Raw genomic sequence first — 24252 nt, 5'->3', positions numbered from 1 at the left:
GCCCACATTTATTCAAAATCATCAAATCATCACACAAACAGGTACTGACCTCCTTCATTGGAACAAGTTTACACATACATAAGGACATTCAGTTTAAGACTGTGCATCGCATAGGTAAACCTGGCATTACGGGGAAATACGAATTTCTTGTATCGCAACGACAAATAACTTGTTAAAGACTTTGCAAAGGCCCTCAAATTAAAGGCACAGCATTATGTTTACATAACCGACATCCAAAATACTGTGCTATTAATGTTGGTGGCCTGTTACCAAAATTAAATTACCCACATTTTTTTTTAAATGATCAATAGGTACCATATTAGTGGTGATTGTGAGACAAAACTTGACAAAATCGACTTAATAGACTTGCTTGGACACAATGTGTAATTTAAAAATAGAAAACAGTCTAAATATTGTGGACTTGCGTTTATTATTAGTGATCTAATAAAAAATGTACATGTATCACCTGCAACCATTGATTATGTATTTTGGTGCAAGGGAATAAAAGAACTTATGAAAACTGACAGTGACTTGATTCTTGGCTGTGTCTACTTACCACCCGAGAAATCCCCATTCGCAGAAGAGGATATGCGGGATGAACTGAGAAGAGAAGTTGTCTATCAACCATAATGTTCTGAACTTGAAGACTTCCGTAGCGAATACTTTGGTCTTGATAGTGTAAATGAAAGAGATCTAAGTGTAATAAATGTTTTCAAAACTGGAAGCATAAGCTCTAAACGGGTTTATAAAGATAAATACACAAATCATTTTCGTCATTTATTAATTGAATTATGTAAAAGTTTTAATATGTTATTATGTAATGGACGATTTGGACAATATGAGTGTACAGGAAACACGACCTGTAAAATGCTAGCAGAGTGGATTATTTTATGTGTACAAAGGATGTGTTTAATGTGGTTATTGACTTTGAAGTGTACGACTTTTGTAATTTATATTTCGATGTACACTGTGTTCAAGAATGTGTAAAACGGCTCGAAAGAATCATCATTTGGCTAGACGAATATGTGGTGGACATAAGTCAGAGCAAAATAGGAAATCTTCATTGATGTCTAGCAAAGAACTTCAGATTTTTATAATTAAGTATATCAAACAGTATCGTTTTAATATGCAGAAAACTTTAAGAAATATGAGTACGAAGTCCCCTAAAGATTAAGGAAGTTACTGAATACATTTCGTAAAACAAACGAAATCAGAGGAAATTGATCTTTGATTTTTTATGTTTTTCCAAAATATCAATACATCCCCTGAATTGGACTCGGGTTTAGAACTGCAAGATGACGATTTGTTTATCCTGAAAAAAATTAAATAACAATAGCAGAAATTATGAAGGCAATTCTCTTTGCAATACCTAAATGACCACGAAGAATATTAACAACAGAAAATATGTAAAGGTATTGATTAGAATCTGTAAAAAAAAGTATTGTTTTGCTATATGCAGATGTCACTAATATACTTAACGCCTGGTTTTTAAACGAACAAGAAATTCCCTAGCAGTCAAGATGTCGTTAGTTGCTCAAGCTAGGGAAGCTATGCATTTGTTTTATACTAGAATACGTAATCTAAACTTACCAATGGACTGCCAGTTATAACTATTTGATCAAACAAAAAGCAATCCCACATCGTATTATGTTCCGGACCAGTTTCGTTCCGTAATATTGCCATTGTTTTGGTTGCATGAATCTCTTGTGTGTACGTGAGACAATGAACGGGGTCGATGGACATTGGAAACATTATGAACCACGTGCGCTCGAACCATAATGGTCCATGAACCTTAGCTAGAATGAATGAACGTTTCCAGCTGTATGTATTCATGTTTTTTATATGGGAACGGAGTTCGTTCGCTCGTCCCGTCAATTATTGTTCTACAGAGTTAAGGTCCTTGATGCATGTTATTTTGCTTGGTGTTCAGCAATGGGGACAAGTTTTCTCAGAGTGAGTGAGTGAGTGAGTGAGTATGATTTAACTCCGCTTTTAGCAATATTCAAGCAATATCACGGCGGGGGACACCAGACATGGGCTTCACACATTGTACCCATGTCGGGGATCGAACCAGGGTCTTCGGCGTGACGAGCGAACGCTTTAACAACTAGGCTACCCGACCCCCCCCCCGACCCCCCCCCCCCCCCCCCCCCCCCCAGTTTTCTCAGAAACTACTGAAGTTAGCTTATCTAAGAGATACTTACCAAGACTGAGTTATATTAACTGGAGAAGGGGCCTTTTGCGTGTATTAATTTCACATTTAATCAATTTTTCTGATGACATACAGCGGCCTTAGTGGGTATCTCTTTTTAGGGATTTATATGATTTTGTTCATAGTTTATATTCACTACTGTACAAACAAACACAATTCCTATTTGCCCCATGTCGGTGAGAGTGATAACACTGTTTTCTTGTTCATCATGCGATAATAAACGTTTTCAAGACGACGGGTTTTATTTCAGTCACAACCTCCGCAACATGGTCCCGCGAGGCGGATAAATAGTCTTGCATCAAATGTGCGGCAGAAATCAGTATGGTGAATTGGTTATTTCTGACATGGAATCGCTCGCAAGTGAATTTGACTCTGGAACACGAAATGTGACAAGTGTGTATTCCGAGAAGACCACACATGGCGAAGCCGGCTTCAGGCCTAGTATTCAGACAACGGCTAGTGAAGTTAATCCAGCAAATACAGTAAGTTGTGTTACAGTGCCAATAGTTAAATCTAAGGAGAGAAGACATAGAAGACAACACAGAATTCCTGCATATCTGACGGACTACCAATGCTACCTTCCTGGGAGGCGGGCGACATCGATCGATTCAAGCGCCCGGAAAATCACAAATATCTGGCATGAGAAACAACAGATCTTTAATGTGAATCAAAGTTCAAGTTACTTTCCATCAGGCAACAGAAGGAGAAACCATTTCCCAGTAAGACAGAGAAGCCTATGAAGCCCAACGTGTTGCCCACTTTGCTTTGAAGGAGAGAGAAAGGATTCACGCGGAATTGAATAGACAAAGAAAGATCAGAAGAGCTGAGATTGAATTAAGTGAACTAACGTTTGTAGACAGAATGATAATTAATCATGAAGCCAATGAAGGTGAACCTATGCCTTGTGTTACCATGGTTACAAGTCATGACGCTGTTTCCACCATTCCTCATGTGCCGCCACCATTAAGTTCCACTGAGCTTCTGTCAACAAGTTTCATTTCGCGGAAATCAACAGTCAGTCACCATTCTGTGAATGTCAGCATGAACACCCATCTGGAATTATGACGTCAGCTCCACAGAAAAGTAAATTAAGTGTGACATCTACAATGTCTGCACCTTCACCTGCATTTAATCTGATCCACACGCAAGCAATTTGTTTCGTAAGTTAAATCCACCAATCCATGCCAACCTGCCAACCCACCGACTCCATTTGGATTAACTTTCTACTCCAATCCTGGAATGACGAGCAAGCTTCCGTCAACCATAGTTACCTGACAACACCAGATGCCTCACAATCAATAACCCATGCCCCAGGTCTACATCCTGTACTTCCAGATCCACATCCGATGACATGGCCCAAGGTGCAATGACACCTAATCTGGCTGAACTCCTCATGTCATCCTCCTTTGGACCTGGAAACCCTAGACACTCAGGTGGTAGTGAAAAAGTCTTTGCACTGATGAACATGACATTTGACAATCTAATCAATTTACACCCTCATTTGACTTTACATTTATAAATATCATGTGTTGATACATAACTTGAGAGGTGGACCAAGGACGTTAGCCCTTTCCTTCATGCATAACCCGATGCCTTATACCAGAACAAATGAAGTTACAACAGAACAACCATATGGTCAACCAAGACAATTGATACAGGATGAATTGGCCTCAACCTTATCCATATCATATGTTTGTTTATTTGTTGTTTAACGCCGCACCCAGCAACACTCCAGCCATATGACGGCGGCCCATGTCATATGTCAAATATGAAGACAGTGAAGTGTTCGAGTGTCAGTTTACACTCTGATCAGCATGCTCCTATCACTAGAGGGTCCAGAAGGAACAGAACAGACGTGTGCTGAAAGAGTCTGTTGAAAGATTAAGGAAAGATGATGCCATTCTTCCTTATAATGAGAGGGAGGTGACCTATTCCAAGATGAACAAATTCACAATTGGCACTCTTGAGCCTATAACTGTGACTGTGGCAGTTGATGGTGAGCGCCATTATGCTCCCCCCTTGCTCCTTAAACCTGATCATGTCAAACGCACAGAAAGGTGACTCCAAAGAAATCCAACCTTAGCCTCAATCCACGACTAGAAGATAGAAGAATTGGTAACTGAAGGTTTCATCAAACAGACAACTGATCATGATGATTCCTCTACTCCAGGGTCATGGTATATTCCACATCATGTTGTTGAACAGCATGGAAAACACGGGCTTGCGTTTGTCTGTTCTCGTAAATACAAAGGACGATCTCTCAACAATCAACTTCTTCCCGGACCCACATTGGGATCATGACTGTTAGGAGTCTTCCTGAGGTGACGACAGATGTCTCTTTCGCTTCCAGTGGCGTAACCTGAGCCGTGATCGGCAACCTAATACCTATGAATGGCCAGTCTCGCCATCTGGCACAACCTGCAGTCCCTGTTATCCAGATGTTTCCAAGTAGTTCCTAAAGTTTTTCTTTGTGGACAACTGCTTAGAGAGCGTTCCTACAGAGACTAAGGCCAAAGATCTGATCGTCAGGATGAGAGAGCTCCTTACGAAAGGTGGATTGAACATGAGACAGTGTGCTTGCAGTGTACCCTTAGACTTTCCCTCTGATGTAAGGTCAGAGAGTCATGACATGTGGTTGGTACATGGAAAGGATGATCCATATGAAGGTACGCTTGGGTTACAATGGCAATGTAAAAAGGATGTTATCAAATACAAACATCGCCCTATCCAATACAGTCATCTCACCATGAAGATGGTGTGCCGTATATTGGCCAGCCAGTACGCTCCTATTGGAATTTCATTTACATGGTGTTACTCCTTTGATGATGATCAGTCCAGTTTGGGACGGCAAATACATATCTTCTGTGATGCCTCTGAGAAGATATATGGTTCAGTGGCATAACTCAAGCATACAGTTTGTGATGGGCAATCTAGTGTTGCATTTGTGGCAGTACGCAGACGTGTTGTTCCACAGAAATGTTTGTCGATGCCGTGTCTAGAACTTTGTGCTGCATTGACTGGTGCTCAATTAGCAGAGACGCTGAACACAGAGCTGACGGTCACCATTCAGAGCACTGTTCTGGGGACAGATTCCACAACTGTCCTCATGGCTGACCTCCGACTCCTGTTGAAATCCACACTCTGACGAGCATTTAAGACTAGAGGTATGTTCACAATCCTGCCTATGACCTCACAAGACGTAAAACTTTCCATGAACTCTGTATCCCGTCCAGGGTGAGGAATGGACCTCCTTTCCTGTTGAAGCTTATCAATCATTTGCCTAACCTGATCTGAAGAGGATATTCTGTGGCAGTGTTTCTGTACTAATCCCAGAGTGAGTGAGTGAGTATGGTTTTGAGCCGCTTTTAGCAATATTCCAGCAATATCACGGCGGGGGACACCAGAAATGGGCTTCACACATTGTACCCATGTCGGGAATCGAACCCGGGTCTTCGGCGTATATATATATTAAGGGTTAAAAAAGCACACACTCACCATTTTTTTAATACGGAGAGCTTGGAAGAAGACCTATTACTGATTCAATTAAACAAGGAATCATGATGACATATTAGTCTAAGATAATTTAGAAACCAACGAATTTGTGTACGTTATGTATAATGTATTATTTGCAGAATTCGCTCGAATATGTAAAGGGATTATTTGATGGATTGGGCCTTAGTTTTATATGGATTTAACAACTTACGCTAAATATAAATGTTTTAAAATGTGTTATTAAACAAGGTATAGTGATCAGTTTAGCCATACTTTGACAAGTTGAATAAACAACTCTCCGAAGGCAATATTCTACCGATTATTTAAACATAAAATCCAGTTAGAAAATTATCTGATATCAAAATGAGATCCACAAATCATAGATTACCAATAAAAAAGGGCGATTGCAAAATATTCCACGGGAAGAATTTTTAGTCAGGGTAATAATCATGACTTGGCTGACGAATCATGACTGCATAACCTGCGTCAGTTATATATTCAAAAGAAGTATTTTACATGACCTAGTGTGATATTACTTGATATGCTCCTTAAGTACTGAAAGAATATCAGAACAAAGAAAACTAGCACAATTTGTAAAATAAATCCTCAAAATCTTTTATTAAATGTATGAGTGTGTTGCAGTATAACTGACGCACGTCTGGCTCATGCGATACGGCAATTAGTTGAACCCCCTGCCCCAAATATATCCTCCATGATATAACCTACTCTATTTAGTAAATGCTGCTCTTTCTCAGCGTCACGGCTACCGAGTAGAGACAGAGAGACCCGACCATCAAAAAGTAATTTGGGTCCAATAAAAACAATGCTCCACCAAACCTCATACATATAATCACTGGAGTCGTACTACACATGTCAAATCACACAAACATTTCAATGACAATAACATTTTCCAGGATCATGTGTTCTCTTAACACCATCGCAAAGAATCATCTGAAAAGGAAACAGCAGCAACTACATATCAAAAAATGTGTTTTAACATTTTTCGTCAGGATGTCAATAATTGCTCTCCTTGTTACTACTTCCAATTTCAGCTTAACATAGGTCCTCCTTTTTTCAAAAGTCTGTTCCCTCTGTAATGAATCTGCATACGAGTGGCGAACGGGGTGCACACGGGTGTCACACGCATGGCGGACGGGTTGCAGACGGGTGTCACACGCGCGACGGGTTGCACAGGGGTGTCACACGCATGGCGGACGGGTTGCACACGGGTGTCACACGCATGGCGGACGGGTTGCAGACGGGTGTCACACGCGTGACGGACGGGTTGCACAGGGATGTCACACGCGTGGCGGACAGGTTGCACACGGGTGTCAAACGCGTGGCGGACGGGTTGCGCACGGGTTGCGTCACGCGTTGCCCGTGCGTGTAAGGGGAATGAACTTCTAGCCAGTAGGGTATGATAACGAGGTTATCATGTTTGTGTGTTTCCCCCCAGATACCGGGATGTTTGTTGAACAGTATTGATACAGTGAGAAAGGGCACTGACATTATCACACGTACATCCACTTATTATACTACATACATTATCATCATACGTATCAGTATTCTCATTGGCGCAAATACGTACCACACAGTCATAAATAGTAAAATTATACTGGTATGCATTCACTGTGACACTACAACCCTCGCTGGGAAACACCAGGGTCGAGCCTCTGACCTCTGCTGATTAGTGTACAACTAGGTTACACAAGTCTTAATCTGATCGGCAGGTGACGTTCACCTGTCCCCTTGACCTATCCCTGATCACTCGAGGCGTCTGATTGTATTCAATGGTGTCTGCTGATCACGTTCTCCCTACTGTCTCATAGAAAAGGATTTAATATTTGCGTGTATAAGGCTTTAAGTATACCAAACGGAACCTACACTGTGTCCGTGATCCTGTTCACAGCGCAGAGGTCACACATCAGGCGGACTTAATTAATGCAAAACGTCAACGCCAGAAGAATAACAATTCTCGGAAACAGAAACAGATTCCATTGGGTGTAAAATGCAAATTGTGATCGCAGAGAGTATTAGGATTAGAGATCATGTACAATGTGACTGTGGAACTTCGTGAGTCTCATAGGCAGCTTGGGCTATATATTCCCCAGGGAGCTGAGAATGAAAATCGAGTGTACACTTCTGCAATGGTTTCGGGCTTTGAGCATAAACGAGTATGGAGTTATGCGCTACATAAAAATCATTATTATCTGTAGTATTGGTAGTACAGTAAACTACGTTTATAACGAACACTCTTATGACGAACTGACCGATATAACGAACTTATTTTTTAGCCCTGTCCATTGGGTGTATATATGCTGTATATATGGTTATAACGAACTACGGTTATTACGAACTAAAATTAGTGGTCCCTTTGAGTTCGTCATAAACGTAGTTTACTGTACATGTATTGGTATTATGAAAGCGATCGAGCAGTCTGTCGATGGATTGAACAGTATGTCGGTTACGCGACGCCATATCACCTCAATGGGCGAGGGAAGGTTTTTCACTTTTCACTAAAAAAACTAGGAGTACGGGTAGGGTGCTGCAAAACCAAGCATCATAATCTTGGATTCGAACCCACGATCATGGGATACTGGCATGCATAGGAGCGCAACTGCCCTGTGAACTGTTTGATAGGCATTCCTAAGAAGTTGGCGGATGACAAAGTAGACACAATTTATGGATAACAACTTCTTTAATACTGTAAAAAGCGATGTTTCGGTATAGATCCTTATGCCGTTGTCAATCAAGACTGTGTCTACTAAATTGTGTCTACTTTGCACTGGGAACTGTGACGCCATAGATCCTGGTCCACATCACCCCCTTGCCTCGACTTCCCCCACCCCCATCCCGGAGTGCATGTACCCTTAACAATGATGATAATAATATATATAATCATATAACGCCCCACTACATTCAGACGTTACGTTTGTCTTCACAATTCATGCCAGAAACCCATTCTTACCGTAAACGGCGACTATACTTGTCGTAAGAGGAGACTTATGGGATCGGGTGGTCAGGCTCGCTGACTTGGTTGATGCATGTCATCGTATCCCAATCACTGGATTGTCTGGATTGACTCGATTGTTTACAGACCGCCGTCATAACAATGCTTGAATATTGCTGAGAGCGGCGTTAAACAACAAACAAACATAATTCATGCGTTACCATGCACGAATTGTCTAAACGAAATCTTTATAAATCTGTAACTCAGTTATTTTTTATACAGAACCTCACACTTCTATGAAGTTGGATAATATATATTGTTTAAACCGTCGACTCAGCAGAATTCAGCAGAAGAACATATATCTTCGAAAAAAACCTAAGACCATAAGCACATGGTGTCGACGTGTACAGCGCGTATTTAAAATTCCGTTTACGCTACCCTAGTTCTAACACACATTGCATTCTAATATAAAAAAAGCACAATTCCAAATGCATTCAGGTACAAGGTGGTATTCGTAAAAAGTGATCCTAATATACTAGCTCATGACGAACAGGATGAGGAAGTTCTACCAACAGCTGGTCAATCCACTGAAAGATTTGGAGATGATTTTGAAATTCTTGCAACATCGATGTCACCTTAACATTCGAAAATGAAAGTCTGCGCTTTGAATCAAACTGAAACTACTAATTACTGAAATAACTCTCACTTTTCTATCTCGTTTTATCTCCTTTGCTGTCTATTCTTATTCGGTTATTGCTCACCATGAAGACACCTCGTTCAGGTATGTGATGAAGACATTATAAAGTAGTTCTTTCTCAAAGGATGTGAAACAATCGTTAAAATAAGAACATGAAATGATATCAAACCATAGGTAATAATAAACATCTGACACGCACACCATACACACAACTTGACATATTATTAATAATATTATTATTATTTAGAAAATACTAAAAAGGGATATGAGTGAATCACCTGAATTCCGAATATGACCAACATCAGCACATTAGGAGATTCATCCACTTTATACAGCACTCTTTGCGTTGTCCGTTTCGTTTCAATTAGCATTTGTGTGACCTGCTTCTGCTTTTTTCCGTCGGATTCCGCACAATCGTAATCGTTACAACCCTCCATAGTAGCGTTTACAACACTACACCTTATCGGGTTGAGACTCTTCTGATGCATAATCATACGTTTATCAAACCTAGATAAGACGCGTTGCTTGGGTTGTAATGTCCTTTTAGCAGGGTACACAAAGCCATACTCGTATCTGCTTTATGACCACGGTTCCAATATGCCACACGTACAGATTCGAGTGACCATTCCTGAACATGTGACAGATACATATGGAATGTGAAACTGAGAGGTGTTCAGTTTAGTTTAAAGATATTTTATTCTCATGAAAAGGATTGGGCACAAGTTATCACAACTTAGATCGCCTTCTCCTATAGATTTCTCATTGAATGAATCCTATAGATTTCTCATTGAATATTATAGTATGATATTGACCGTATATGGTAGCAATTGTAGGTAAGTGTGACACAGTTCACACGGTGCCAGGTGTTTTTTCACATTGGGTGATGGTTTCAGATAAGTAAGTGGCGATTGGGCCTACACGTTACTGTCAAAACCATTGCGGAAAAAAACTTCATTGCTGTTGGCTGTAGTTCATATCTGATCACGACAGCTTGTTACACTTTTACCAGTGGTCCACTGGTTTGCTTCCACTGACAATAACTACAAATGTGTTTAGTTTCTAGCACCAGTAACTTACCAGTTACTTACACACAGCACTTGCACTTGAAAGAGTCAAGTTTGGTAGTAACGGTTGTGATGTTAATGTCGCAGGGTCAGACTCAGCTGCTGTCTGTTTAGCTCCTCAAAGAAACTTCACAACTCCACAACAATATCACTACTGTTTGATTGATTGTTTGTTGTTTAACGTCGCACTCAGCAATATTCCATCTATACGACGGCGGTCTGTAAATATTCGAGTCTGGACCAGACAATCCAGTGATTGATATCATGAGCATCGATCCACGCAATTGGGATACGATAACATGCATCAACGACCACCCGATCCCGTTAGTCGCCTCTTACAACTGGATAAATCAATTTAACATTTGGTGCGAATGTTTGACTTCTCCACAAGTTGGGCATAAGGAAGAACTACCTCCAAGGGTTAGGCTCCAGAGGAAAACCCATTCACATTTATGGCTGCTGTGCGGTGTACTGGAATAGTCGTCTGATGTAGTGTAGCCGCTTGAAATCTGCTGTGGTAGTTCTTAACACTCTCTGTTTGATTCTGGTTAATGGGCAAAACTACAAGGTCGACGCGTTTTGACTGGCTGAACCTCCGTAGGAAGGCCGGCTTAAAAGAGCCAAGTTAGACTCGTTTTACTCTGGAGATCTGTATTATTAGTATTTTGCTGGGACCTTTTGCCAGGAAGCATCACACAAATCTTTTCACTGGACATGTGTTCTTTGTTGGATAACGCTGCACTCAGCAATTTTCGAGGAATATGCTTGCGACCAATTAAGTATTGAGTCTGCACAAGACAGTCAAGTGATTGGTATTATGAACGACAATTGGGTATAATGACATTCAATCAACCAAACCATTGAGCCTGACCTTGATCCGTTAAATCACCTTGTACAACAAACGTACGTTGCAGGGGAAAAATCTAGACAGGACAATGTATGCAAATATATCTACAGATGGAACTTGGCTGAAGTCGTTTGTGTGATATTGAAAAGGCTGATGATGATTATACCGTTGAAGAGGTACCTGTCGTCACTGATGACGTAGTGGACTTGGTTGCGGTTGTGAGTTTGGTCAGACTTTGATAAAGTTCTAGTGAATGTTGTGGGATGGGGATGTTCCTAGGATTGCTGAGCCATTCCCTGAATGTCCATCAGTCGTTGACCTTGGATCCTAATAGACACTCTTTCCAGCTGATGTCAAAGATATAATTTGTTGAAACGAAGCAGAGTGCACGGCTGTCAGATTCAGTGCTACTTAGTTTACACTGCTTTCCCAGGTGGCTGCTGTGAGGAACCATAGCGAGATAAGGAAGGCTTGGCGAGACTACGTTTCAGAGCTCTAAACAGGATACACATGACATGGCAGTTGTATCCCTATCTGAGCGGAGCATCCAAAATATAAGTAAAATTATTTTTGTTGTTGAAAATTTATTCATTAATCTGTCTGCCAATTTCTATTTGGAATTAGCAACAATTTCAATCCTTAAATGGTGTATATTCGTCACACTCCCAACATATTAAGAACTAAACCCAAATGTGTTTTAGGTACTTTCACATTAATTTGCGACAGATACATTTTATGTGTGGAAATAAATTGTCTAACATATTGCAGTGTCTATGCATGATAGTAACATGTTTCGTATTCAGTGGTTCAAATAACTAAATATTGCACAATTACTGTTAATGTGACCTACGCTATGGAGTATCTGCATTATCCAATAGGTTGAAACGCGTAAAGGGTCACATGTATCACAGATAATTCTTAGCAAATACATCCACTGAGGTAATCAGTTGTAGTCTTCTCTTCAACCCAATTTTCACTGAACGATATTTAGGAATGTGTTTGAATACTATTAGACTGCACAAGTCAAATAAATGACTTTTTTTAAAGTAACCAATGTGCAATGTTCACCATGGGAATAAGCACAGTAGAAGATTTATTAAAACTGAGCTTACATATGTTTTTGAAATATTGGATTTTTGTGGCAGACCTTTTCCTTTCAGTTTCAACAGCTTTTATACCTTTTTCAAGCATTTTCAAACAATGAAATTCCAATCTCCCACAGGAATAGCATATGGTTGGTCCCTAATGTCATACAGAAAAGGGGTGATTTTCGCATCCTCTGTTCTTAACATAGTTGCACAAGGCAGAAACATAATGAAGTGAAACAACCACATTCAATGAAATACATACGCGTCCGATATTTAAAATATATATGGTTTTTGTATTCAATTCCCTACACATGTTTATGACATAGTCGGAATCGTACATTATAGAAATGGTTTTCTCCGTTTTATTTATGTAATATTGACGCCTTCTACATTGAAGGTGCTCGTCATGTCTAATTAAAACACCGAACAGCTATCTCATTTTTATCAATTCAAGACACTACATGGTAAAAACAGTAATATGATGTTGTGTCTAAAAAGCTTCAATTTAGTTACACAAAGAGAAGTCTTTTCATTTTATGAACGAAACGGATATCCATTAATAAGTATAGCTATGTCTTGAAAGATTCATAACATTTTATGCTGTGACCGGTACTACATTAGTAACAGAGTAATAAGTATCAAATTTCAAGACATTTTTATGAAATATAGCATCATTTTCAGTGATCCAATCATTTAATTTTCACAAACAAAACAGCGAAGTTTGTTTAATAAAAACAAGTAATATATCAATCTTGCAATATTGTGTGGTATTAATCGTCTGCCGACTTAAAACATTAAGCTTACTTGGTCGCATCGTTTCAACATAACGCAGAATGAGTACATGAGTGACGCCATTCTTGCCCTGGCAATACGGGACAATATGATGACCACAAACAAAGTCATTGGCTGGACATCGAAGCTGACTGTTGCCGATTGCTCATATGTTGCACAATAATTAATTCAGAATCCTGCACTTGGGGGCGTCCTGAAACCTCGTTTTGAGGACAAATCCTGTTGGTCCATGTATAGTAAAAGTGAATACAATTGCAACACCCATATTGTCAAGGACTGCAACGCATACATACATAAAACGAGTGTATCAGTACGTATTATCAAAATTAACCCATTCAATACGGATTTGTAGCATAGTCGTGTGACCTGCCATTTGGCACTGACACCAATACGTTACTTTCTATTAATTTCAGAGGTTTTTGACCTGTACCTAGTTCTTACGTTCTGAATGACATGACTAAAATGTCCCCCTCTACAATCGCTAAACCATTTATAACTGGGAATTATGCTCTTCACAGCTAACAATGTCATCTCAAGATCTTCGGTGTGCTGACAATCTGCTCAAGGTAAAGAAAGACATGGAATCCCTGGCACCCGGGGATGAAGAAATTTGTAACCAAAGCACCCGTTTGACAGGAAAGGTCATATGTGGCGTTGACGAACTTCCGTGTCCATTCCTGTTGCCATTGTTTGGCATTCAGGTAGGTACATCCACACTATTCTCTGTAGACGTTCCACTAGTTCGGGTATTTATCCCGTTACAGATATATGCTTATGCCCTGACGCTTCTAATTGTATGTTATCAAGCGTATATCCGGCGTAGACCAGACTGTGTGTTTTGATCTGCGTTACTGGTAGGACAAGGTCTTATCGATATCATCGTAACATTTGCCAAACCTGTTACCACAAGGGTGAGTAGAAACTAAAAAAATGCTCTAATATCTACACAAATGTTTCCCGGTGCTTGCTATTGGTTTCGATAGTTTCACATGTGGAGACAGGGCACTTTAAAATCAGACAGATACATGTAGGTGTGCATGGGATCTAAGATAGAACTCAATTTCAGTCCGTGTTATCCGTACGACGTTCACTTCAATTATTGTTTAAACACTGGACATTTTGAAAATGTTTTCAATACGTTCATTCTCTAGATAGCTCTTTACTTGATATATTCTTCGAAACAAAAGTTATACACTATGCAAAGAAGGTTTGGGATATATTGTTTTGAGGTGTAACTACAGGAAAATACACCAATGTCTGGCAATGAAAGTAAGTGGTTTATATGGCAAGATATTTCCTCCCAAACTTCGGAGCTACTTCCTGCACCTTCACCAGGTGAATGCTGATGCATTACATGTGTCCACAAACGTATAGCCTTACTCCAGGAATTTGGTTTGAATCAAATAAATTTAACAATATAATAAAGTGATTCTTATGACTGCATACCGAGAGTCCTCGTTGAAGTTTCAGTGTCTTATATGGGTTTTCTTTGGTTTGTGTATGTGCGAAGATTGTTGTTGTTGCTTTTAAGTGTTTAAAAGGTCGCCTTCTGGCTTAGCAATTTCGGCTGACCTGTCCCTCTTTGGAACTCATGTGTGTGAGTAGGGTACACATATCAATTGTGAGTTTTAGTATTCATAACAAGTTCTGTGTCTGTATAAGATTTCTACTTTCGTATATTAATATGATTTCATTTTTTATCTTTGGCTGTTCTGTTAACATACGTTCGATTAGCTGCCCATCTCTCAGAAACAGAGTTAGCTGGGCCTTCGCTATTGCATCTCTTGGCTTTAAGACATCTACGACAGACAGCGGATCTACCTGCAATTGTTGTGTTAAACGAGCCCAGGCTAGGGCATAGTCTTAGCATTCCAGTAACAAGTGAGCAATGGACTAAGGTTTATTGCAAGGTGGGCATACCTTGTCGTAGTGCTTTTTGTGACTGAGACTTAGGCGTGATATGTCTACGTCAACGTTCCTTTCACTTTGGATTTTGGTGGACGGGATCCAACACAGTTCCTCCTGTTGCCCTTGGTCCGATAGTTTTGTATATTTGTAATAGAATATTATTGACTGCGTTTGGCCTGGAGTTTGAGTTTCTGTCGCTGATGGTTTGAAGTGCACTTAGCGAGGCTGATAGGATGATTGCTTTTGCTTCAAGTGGTCCTGATATAACCCTGTCCATTAAAATACCAGTGTTAATATACTAAATATCAAATATCAACGTGTCATCCGAGGCTCATATGACCAACGTTGCTATGTACGAGAGAGAAATTACATCTTGAAAGCTGATATGTTATACCCACGTTTTGCGTCCTACTTCATTTAGTACAACATAAGGTGACACTGTGTCTGGTAATTCAAGAAGTCTAATCCAGTACTAAACCATCCTCAACAAAGAATCAACAAGAATATAATGTCTGGGATAGCAACAGAAGTACAATTATAACTAACACCTAAGACATATTTGCAAAATATTACATGAAATTGTTATATTTCAGACTACTTTTGGAATCCCCATATCTCAGATGCATACAAAATAATTGGTTTTATCTGGACATAAAAGATTTTGAATAGAACAACAGGGTATATATTTTTTCATCCTGTCAACAAGAATGGCAACTGAGGACAGTGCTTTGTTGACTTTAGAAGATTTTGAACTGAGATTGACCAGGAGAACTTATTTGAAAATAACAGTCCTAAATTATTATTATAGGGTGAAATCTTCAACTTTCTACCACCAATAAACCAAACTTTACGTTTCCTAAGTTTTACACCATTTCTAAAAATTAACACTTCAGTCTTCGCAACATTTATAAGCAATCCCAATTTGTGACAGGTCAATTGTCTGTCAGAAAAATAAACACAAATCATCCGCATTTAACAATAAATGCAGTTCCAAGGATTCCGGGCAAATCAAAATACCTCTACCACCGCACTGTTCTATTTCCTTACGCAGTTGATTTACAAATAAAGAAAATAAAAGCGGACATAAAATGCAACCTTGTCGTATTCCGCTCAAGGAATCAAAATAATCAGTAATAGACGACTTAGAGAATTTAACGCTGACAAGATAACAAAGTGTATATTATATAAACGGTCCCTGCTAACCGAAACAAAATACTCATGGAAATCTGCATCTAAGCAATAAAATCGACCCTTGGATTTAAATAAGTACTTCTGTACGATGCTTTGTAAAGTTGGTTGGTTTGTTGGTTAACGCCGCGCTCTGCAATATTCAAGCTATATGACGGCGGTCTGTAAATAATCGGATCTGGACCAGACAATCCAGTGATTAATATCATGAGCATCGATCCTCGCAATGTGGGATCGATGACATGCATCAACTAAGTCAGCGAGCCTGACCACCCGATCCCGTTAGTCGCCTTTTACGACAAGAATAGTCGCGTTTTACGGCAAGCATGGTTTGCTGAAGATCAACAAACAAAACGCCAGGATGGAACTTATATTTCATTCATAAAACAGTAGACATTTTCCGAGATTTAGGCTTCATAAAAACAAAAACGTTCGCCACACGCATCAAATTCGCTTGTATTCTATATTAGCTATGCACACATCTACTGCAGTCTTCAGTGTAAGATCGTACAGTTAACATGAACGTCTTTGGCGAGCACCGTGATTTCCTTTTTTCCCAAAATGGTATGGCTGGGTTGTAAATTCAGTTGATAGATGAACGAAACTGGCTCGCCACACAAATCTATCACGTTACTATGTATCTGCCATTTGATTGCCACATTACTTTATCTCTGCCACATCTCTGCAACATACTGTATAACTGTGAGTGTGAGAGAGTTGGGTTTAACGCCGCTTTTAACAGTATTGCAATTATGTCAGTTTAATGTGTGAGGAAAGTCCGAAGTGTAGCAGGTCTTAGACGTTTACCACTTCGGAGAAACCCACGGGCACTGGTATGGTGCTGAACCCACAATCATAGGTTTCTGGCGTGTCCAAGGGACGCAACTCTGCACAGCAAATCGCGGCGCCTTAGACGACTTGGCCACCCGTGCCCCCGACTGTATAACTATCATGTATGCCGCATTACTATATCTGCTATAATACTTTACACCTGCCACACCAGTATATAGCTTCCACGTCTTTGACACATTACTGTATATACGACGAGCCCAATATGTTTCTGATAACCTTATATGACGCCATGTCATATCAAAATGAAAACTTGACACTTACAACCAGTATAAATGACAGGACCAATACATATGGCTCAGAAACAACTCTTCAATACCACAAACGTTAACAATGGAATATTTTATGGCCAAAATGTTAACGTTTACACAAGGATAATAGCTAAAATGGACAGAATAATCATAAAATGACCCATGGTATCAGAAATATACGGGCCACTGTAACTTGAGAGCAGTCCGCGTTTCCCTAACGACGGGCTGCTTTCTATTCTATTGCTATGTGACGTCACTGGCGTCACGTTTGTGACGTCATCCAGTATTATGTTCTATGACGTTGTTACTTGCAAATCAGTGACCTCCGTTGTGAGCTTTTTATGCCCATGATTTTTATCAATACAATCACCAAGGTGGTTTCGTTAAAAACATGTTTTGGCAACAGTGTCGAATAACGAATTTCTGTACCAGGATTTTCATGTGAGATATGAGAGGTGGATGTTTGTAATTCAAAATGGCTGTTACTGACGGCATACGGCCTCATATTAGGTCAGTAAAAACCATATTGGATTTGTACTGACGGTATACGGGCTCATATGGGGGTTGGTAGTTCTGCTCTCTGATTGGTCAATCTGATTTTGTGGCACAATAGTACCATTATTTTAGTCTATAGTACCATATACCTGTCACATCTCTATCATTTTGCAATATGTCTACATAATCTCTCCCAACTCAGTGTATCTTTGCTATATGGCTTGTGTTATCTTATTCATTCAGATGCTTCACCACACCAACCTAATGGGACAAATGACATGCCTTGGGTAGTGCGTGTGCGAGAGGTAAGATGTTACGTGAATTCACACGACACAATACCAGTTTTCAAGGTTCCTGCATTAATATATTCAATATATACCGGACATTATTATGACCTTTAAGGTGTATCTGTTGTCCTTTGTCACAGGGTTCTTCTCAACAGGAGAACACCGGTTATAATCTATCCAAACTCATACCAAACATGGTGCAGAGTGCAAAACAACAATGTCATGTTTTTTCAGGGCAAACGTTTCAATTCTAGAGTAATTCTTTCTTTTCCTGACCCTCTGGGAAGCGAAGCAGTTTATATGTTATGTATATGAATTCGTTGACATATTTTTTAACAAGGATAAGGACTAAAGAACCAATGCGTTGTTTCACCATATATTGAGCAGACCTTTTGTCCTCATTTCTTTACTTTGAACAGAAAAAAGTAATGTTTCAGCTGAAATATCTGCCCATTCTTCTCTTGTTTTATAACTTGAAACTTACAATATTATTGAATATGAAATTATCCAATCATCCTGTTTTCTTGTAGATTCAGGGTAACCTAATGCTGGCATCTCTGACACAGATTGTGTTAGGGGGGACAGGTGTTGTGGGTTTACTGCTGAGATTCATAGGGCCGCTCACCATCGCTCCAACTACTGCACTGGTCGGTCTGTCTCTCGTCCCGCTAGTGGCCACATTATGCCAAGGCCAGTGGGGCATCAGTACTGGGTAGGGAGATTTAGCATTTTGTTTGAAAATACATAAAAAAACAGGAATTGCAGCAAAATAACAATGTAAGTATAGAACGGAACTGCGTAGAATGAAAGCATGCTCAATATAATCTGAGAAAGACAATAAACCAGACGGATTACTCTATTGTAAGAAATTAAGTTTTGTAGATTTTTTAAATATTTTTGACGAAGATCATAATTCCCTTGACATTTATAGAGAAAATGAAATTCATCTTCCACGTTATTTGAATTACATGTTTTTAGAAAACGACCCTGACGTGGAATACCATCACGTCTTCCAATTCTACGCCGTGTTTCTACATATAACGATTTTAAAACATTTAAGAATAAATACCGACGAATAGTTGGATATATCCGAGAATACAGATTACACGTGGCAATATTTTATCATCGTTTCAAATTCAAACGGAAAGGTCTCTTTACCACCCGTGCTTCCCAGACAAAACCATTTCCATATCTAAACAATATCGTTCTAATATGTTATACCCACGTTTTGCGTCCTACTTCATTTAGTACAACATAAGGTGACACTGTGTCTGGTAATTCAAGAAGTCTAATCCAGTATTAAATCATCCTCAACAAAGAATCAACAAGAATATAATGTCTACCACATTCAGCTGGGATAGCAACAGAAGTACAATTATTACTAACACCTAAGACATATTAGCAAGATATTACATGAAATTGTTTAATTTCAGACCACTTTTTGAATCCCCATATCTCAGATGCATACAAAATAATTGGTTTTATCTGGACATAAAAGATTTTGAATAGAACAACAGGGGATATATTTTCTTCATCCTGTCAACAAGAATGGCAACAGAGGACAGTGCTTTGTTGACTTTATTTAGAAGATTTTGAACTGAGATTGACCAGGAAAACGTATTTGAAAATAACAGTCCTAAATAATTATTATAGGGTGAAATCTTCAACTTTCTACCACCAATAAACCAAATTTAACTTTTCTTAAGTTTTACACCATTTCTAAAAATTAACACTTCAGTCTTTGCAACATTTATAAACAATCCCCATTTGTGACAGGTCAATTTTCTGTCAGAAAATAAACACAAATCATCCGCATTTAACAATAAATGCAGTTCCAAGGATTTCAGGCAAATAAAAATACCTCTACCACCGCACTGTTCTATTTCGTTACGCAGTTGATTTACAAATAAAGAAAATAAAAGCGGACATAAAATGCAACCTTGTCGTACTCCGCTCAAGGAATCAAAATAATCAGTAAAAGACGACTTAGAGAATTTAACGCTGACTTCTGTTTTTGAATTCATATTTTTGATAATTTTAAACATACGATCATGAATGTTACTAGATAACAAAGTATATATTATATAAAAGGTCCCTGCTAACCGAAACAAAATCCTCATGGAAATCTACATCTAAGCAATAAAATCGACCCTTGGATTTAAATAAGTACTTCTGTACGATGCTTTGTAGAGTTGGTTGGTTGGTTGGTTTGTTGGTTAACGCCGCGCTCAGCAATATTCCAGCTATATGACGGCGGTCTGTAAATAATCGGGTCTGGACCAGACAATCCAGTGATTGATATCATGAGCATCGATCCTCGCAATGTGGCATCGATGACATGCATCAACCAAGTCAGCGAGCCTGACCACCCGATCTCGTTAGTCGCCTTTTACGACAAGCATAGTCGCGTTTTACGGCAAGCATGGGTTGCTGAAGATCAACAAACAAACAAACAAAACGTAAGTACGGTACTTACAAGATAATGAATTATGACCATTGTAATATATTTCGTCATTCCTTAATAATCATTTCACATGACCGCCTCCGTGGTCTAGTGGTAGAGCGTCCGCCCGGAGAGCGGAAGGTCCGGGGTTCGATCCCCGACCGCGTCATACCAAAAGACGTTAAAAGATGGTACTTGTTGTTACCCTGTCTGGCGCTCGGCATTAAGGGGCTAAAACAAGGACTGATCGGCTCGGAGTCAGTATACTGTGTCTGAGTGGGGTATTCATGTTAAACTGCAGCGTGGTATCTCAGTGAGCTAGCACTATAAATCGGCATCAGTCCGGACTAGTACAAGCAGCCAAACACACACACACGTGCATGCACGTCGCTATATAAGTGCAATAATCTTGGACGCGACGTTAAACCCCATTTCACCTCACCTCACCTCATTTCACATTTTGTGACCTCATGTATCACAATGATGTTATTTCTCATTGTAACTGACAGCACGATGCTCCTTGTGGTAGCTTTCGCCTTGTTCCTGGGGAAATACCAAGTTCCTGTTCCAGTATATACACGACAGAAACGCTGCAACATCATCCGTTTTCCGCTGTTTCAACTCGCACCAGTGAGTGAATCATTTAGTGTTTTATCATGTTACACGTCATGTTTATGCATCCCGTATTTTAAATAAAATATCTTAGTGTTGCTGTGAAAACATCGAGGCAAGCATTTTGATTTGAATCCTTAACACAAAACTAATGGAAATATATACATGTATAATATATGAGAGCCAATGAACCTCCTTATAGGTTCTGCTCATCATTGTCGTCATGTGGACGCTCTGCTGTGTGCTGACACAAACAGATGTATTTTCTAGCAACAACACAGATCCTGGTTTCCAGGCCAGGACAGATTCAAGACTCCACGTTGTGAAGGACGCCCCGTGGTTTTACTTCCCATATCCAGGTACAAATGTCTTTGATACAAAGTTGCAGATACATTCTTTTTATCGATTAGTAAATGAAAGCTAGGTAATCGAAATGTCAGCTACAAGAATAGAGTGATAAGTTTTTTGCTACCCTTTCACATATATCATTTAATGGATATCAGATATTTTATTTCTGTTACGGATTGTGAAACTGAGACAACTGATTAACTTTTGGTAATCCAAAATATGAACATAGAGATTCAAAATACACGTTACAAAATATACGTGACTTGTTACAAAATATGATAGTGTGCTTCGTAAGACCCTTTGATCTTTGTTGGATGAACATCTCCGATCTGAGAAATATGCCTGGAATTTGTCAGATATGTGGCCCTGGAAACTAGGAACGTATATACTTTGTTCCTCGGTGGCAAGGTTACCGGAACCTCACTCTTGTAATACTGGACGACACAAAGGGCGTGTATTCGGACTGATGTTGAGTTGTTCCCGTTCACTGCGCTATCAACTGACATCGTAATACAACCCTCACTCCTTCGTGTTGCAGGGCACTTGGGTCGGCCCACTATCAGTGCTGCCGGGTATGTTGGGATGTTGGCAGCTACCGTCGCCTCCATCATAGAGTCTGTCGGGGACTACTTTGCTGCTGCCCGTGCCAGCGCGCACCTCCTCCCCCATCGCATGCTGTAAATCGGGGGATTGTTATGGAAGGCCTTGGGAGTCTCATAGCCGGTAGTGTTGGTGATGTGCATGGTATAACATCCTACAGTGAAAAATTTGGAGCTTAGTCATAACCAAGGTGTGTTGAAATCAGTATTTTATAAATATGTTTGTTTGTTGTTTAACGCCGCACAATATTCCAGCTATATGACGGCGATCTGTATATAATCGTGTCTTGACCAGACAATCAAGTGATTAATATCATGAGCATCGATCCACGCAATTGGGATCGATGACATGCATCAGCCAAGTCAGCGAGCCTGACCACCCGATCCCGTTTGTCGCCCCTTACGACAAACATAGTCGCCTTTTACAGCAAGCATGGGTTGCTGAAGACCTATTCTACCCCGGATCTTAACGGCGGTCTGCACATAATATGAGTCTGGACCTGACAATCCAGTCATTGATATCATAAGCATCGATCTATGCAATTTAGATACGACGACATGCATTAACTAAATCAGCGAGTCTGACAACCCGATCCCGTTAGACGCCTCTTACAAGCATAGTCGCCTTTAACGGCAAGCATAAATATGTTTGATTTAACGATATATTTAATGATGGTCGAAACACATTGGACATGGTTAGTACCCATGTAGGAACAATCTCTTTCCCCGCATATGTAACGTGTCATGTAATGATGAGGTATGGCCGTAATGTTCTGAGCCAACATGTAACTGTGATGGACTGTTTTGGTGGAGTTGGTTGCGTATTAGTGTTTAACATAATACCCCCGATGTCCACACACGTCGCTAGAATGCCTGAATTCCACTGGTGTGAAAGGTTTGCTCCTGGTACGAAAAGTCTCAGCAAAAGAGACGTCATCGTCATTTGCATGATACTTGTCACACAGTTTGTCAAGTCTGGGAAGAGGTGGAAATGTGATGAATATTGAAGATGTTCATTAAGTTCCGTAAACCATTGCAGCCATGGGGAAACAGACCTTGGCACATGTGAGATTTTCCACAACGTTAGCCTTGGTATTCTAACGCATTTGAATAAGAAATTTTCATCCTGTTGACCATTATAGGTCTAACCTAACGGGAGGTAGCCCACCAGTAGGATGCCTTTGGAATCGCAGAAGCCTTCACCTTGCCAGCTGATGGAACAGACATTGCCTTCTTCTGCTTCTGAGAAGTTAGACGGTTCCACAACTATGACTAATGTTTAGTGCTAGGTGTCAACTTCCAAATTAAAACAATAAGTTAACCCAGAAATCTGTACGTAAATGCATTCAGTGTGAATCCCAAAACAAGAAAAAATTGGTAAATTAACATTTGTATTATAAAATGATTGTTTTACTAATCAATACAAATTACTGCACAACGATTACGTGGTGGGGAGTGTCCGAGTAACTCTCCATTCCTTAAAAAATAATGGAGCAGAGGCCCCGCAGGGGCCGAGGCCCATTGTTTATAAGGAATTGAGAGCTACGAGGATATTCCCCTACTTGAAACTCATCCTTACTTTTACACTTTGACAAAATATTCTGTTGTGGAAAATATTTGAAAAATAAACCAGAACTCTTTGTAGACTGTATTTGTACTGTGTGAAATATAGAGGAAATATAGAGCCCCGAACAAGGATATATATATTACCTGATTTGTTTTTTCTCGTCAATGTTCATCTAATTGCTATAAATATGAACAGTATTGTAGGTATACAAGCTTTAAGCATTATGTAAAGTTGCATGAAAATAAGTAATAGTTAATTTTACACCATATCTTTATGTGCCGCCGTAGCTGAGGTTGACAATTACACGTCCTGAAATCAAACGGCGAGGGTTCGAACCCCGCTGGCGACACATGTTTTCGAAAAACAATAAAATTATTCACTTGCCAAGAAATGTGAAAATAGGGATTCCGGGACTTTGGAATTATATTTCAAATAGGCTGCAATTTGTGTGCTCATTTGTCCTTATGAACGTAATGAAGCGACAACATGTAAAAAATATATAATGTTACCATAAATTATAATGGCATGCAGCTCCTTTATGAATGTAGGTTAATGTCGAGGCG

At 39.7% G+C, this 24252-nt stretch overlaps 1 protein-coding gene across 1 annotated transcript; it reads left to right on the top strand.

Annotated features, from left to right (window-relative positions):
* The first annotated feature begins 13666 nt into the window (after nt 1-13666).
* On the top strand, nt 13667-22204 carry LOC125376767 (solute carrier family 23 member 2-like). The gene is made up of 5 exons (XM_048388634.1): nt 13667-13843; nt 18651-18832; nt 21073-21193; nt 21378-21534; nt 22062-22204. Exons 1-5 carry the CDS (start codon nt 13667-13669, stop codon nt 22202-22204), a joined length of 780 nt encoding a protein of 259 aa, XP_048244591.1.
* Nucleotides 22205-24252: the final 2048 nt, after the last annotated feature.

Source organism: Haliotis rufescens, unplaced genomic scaffold, assembly GCF_023055435.1.
Source record: "Haliotis rufescens isolate VD_foot unplaced genomic scaffold, xgHalRufe1.0.p SCAF_75, whole genome shotgun sequence".
NCBI classification, from domain to species: Eukaryota; Metazoa; Mollusca; class Gastropoda; order Lepetellida; family Haliotidae; genus Haliotis; species Haliotis rufescens.
This window is presented reverse-complemented; position numbering and strand designations above follow the sequence as displayed.

Excerpts from the sequence above, each read along its gene's own strand:
- LOC125376767 (XM_048388634.1), top strand. The coding sequence starts at position 13,667 with ATGTCATCTCAAGATCTTCGGTGTGCTGACAATCTGCTCAAGGTAAAG. Across the intron at positions 18,833-21,072 it reads CAGTGGGGCATCAGTACTGG|CACGATGCTCCTTGTGGTAG; the intron begins GTAGGGAGATTT and ends TGTAACTGACAG. Across the intron at positions 21,194-21,377 it reads CGCTGTTTCAACTCGCACCA|GTTCTGCTCATCATTGTCGT; the intron begins GTGAGTGAATCA and ends ACCTCCTTATAG.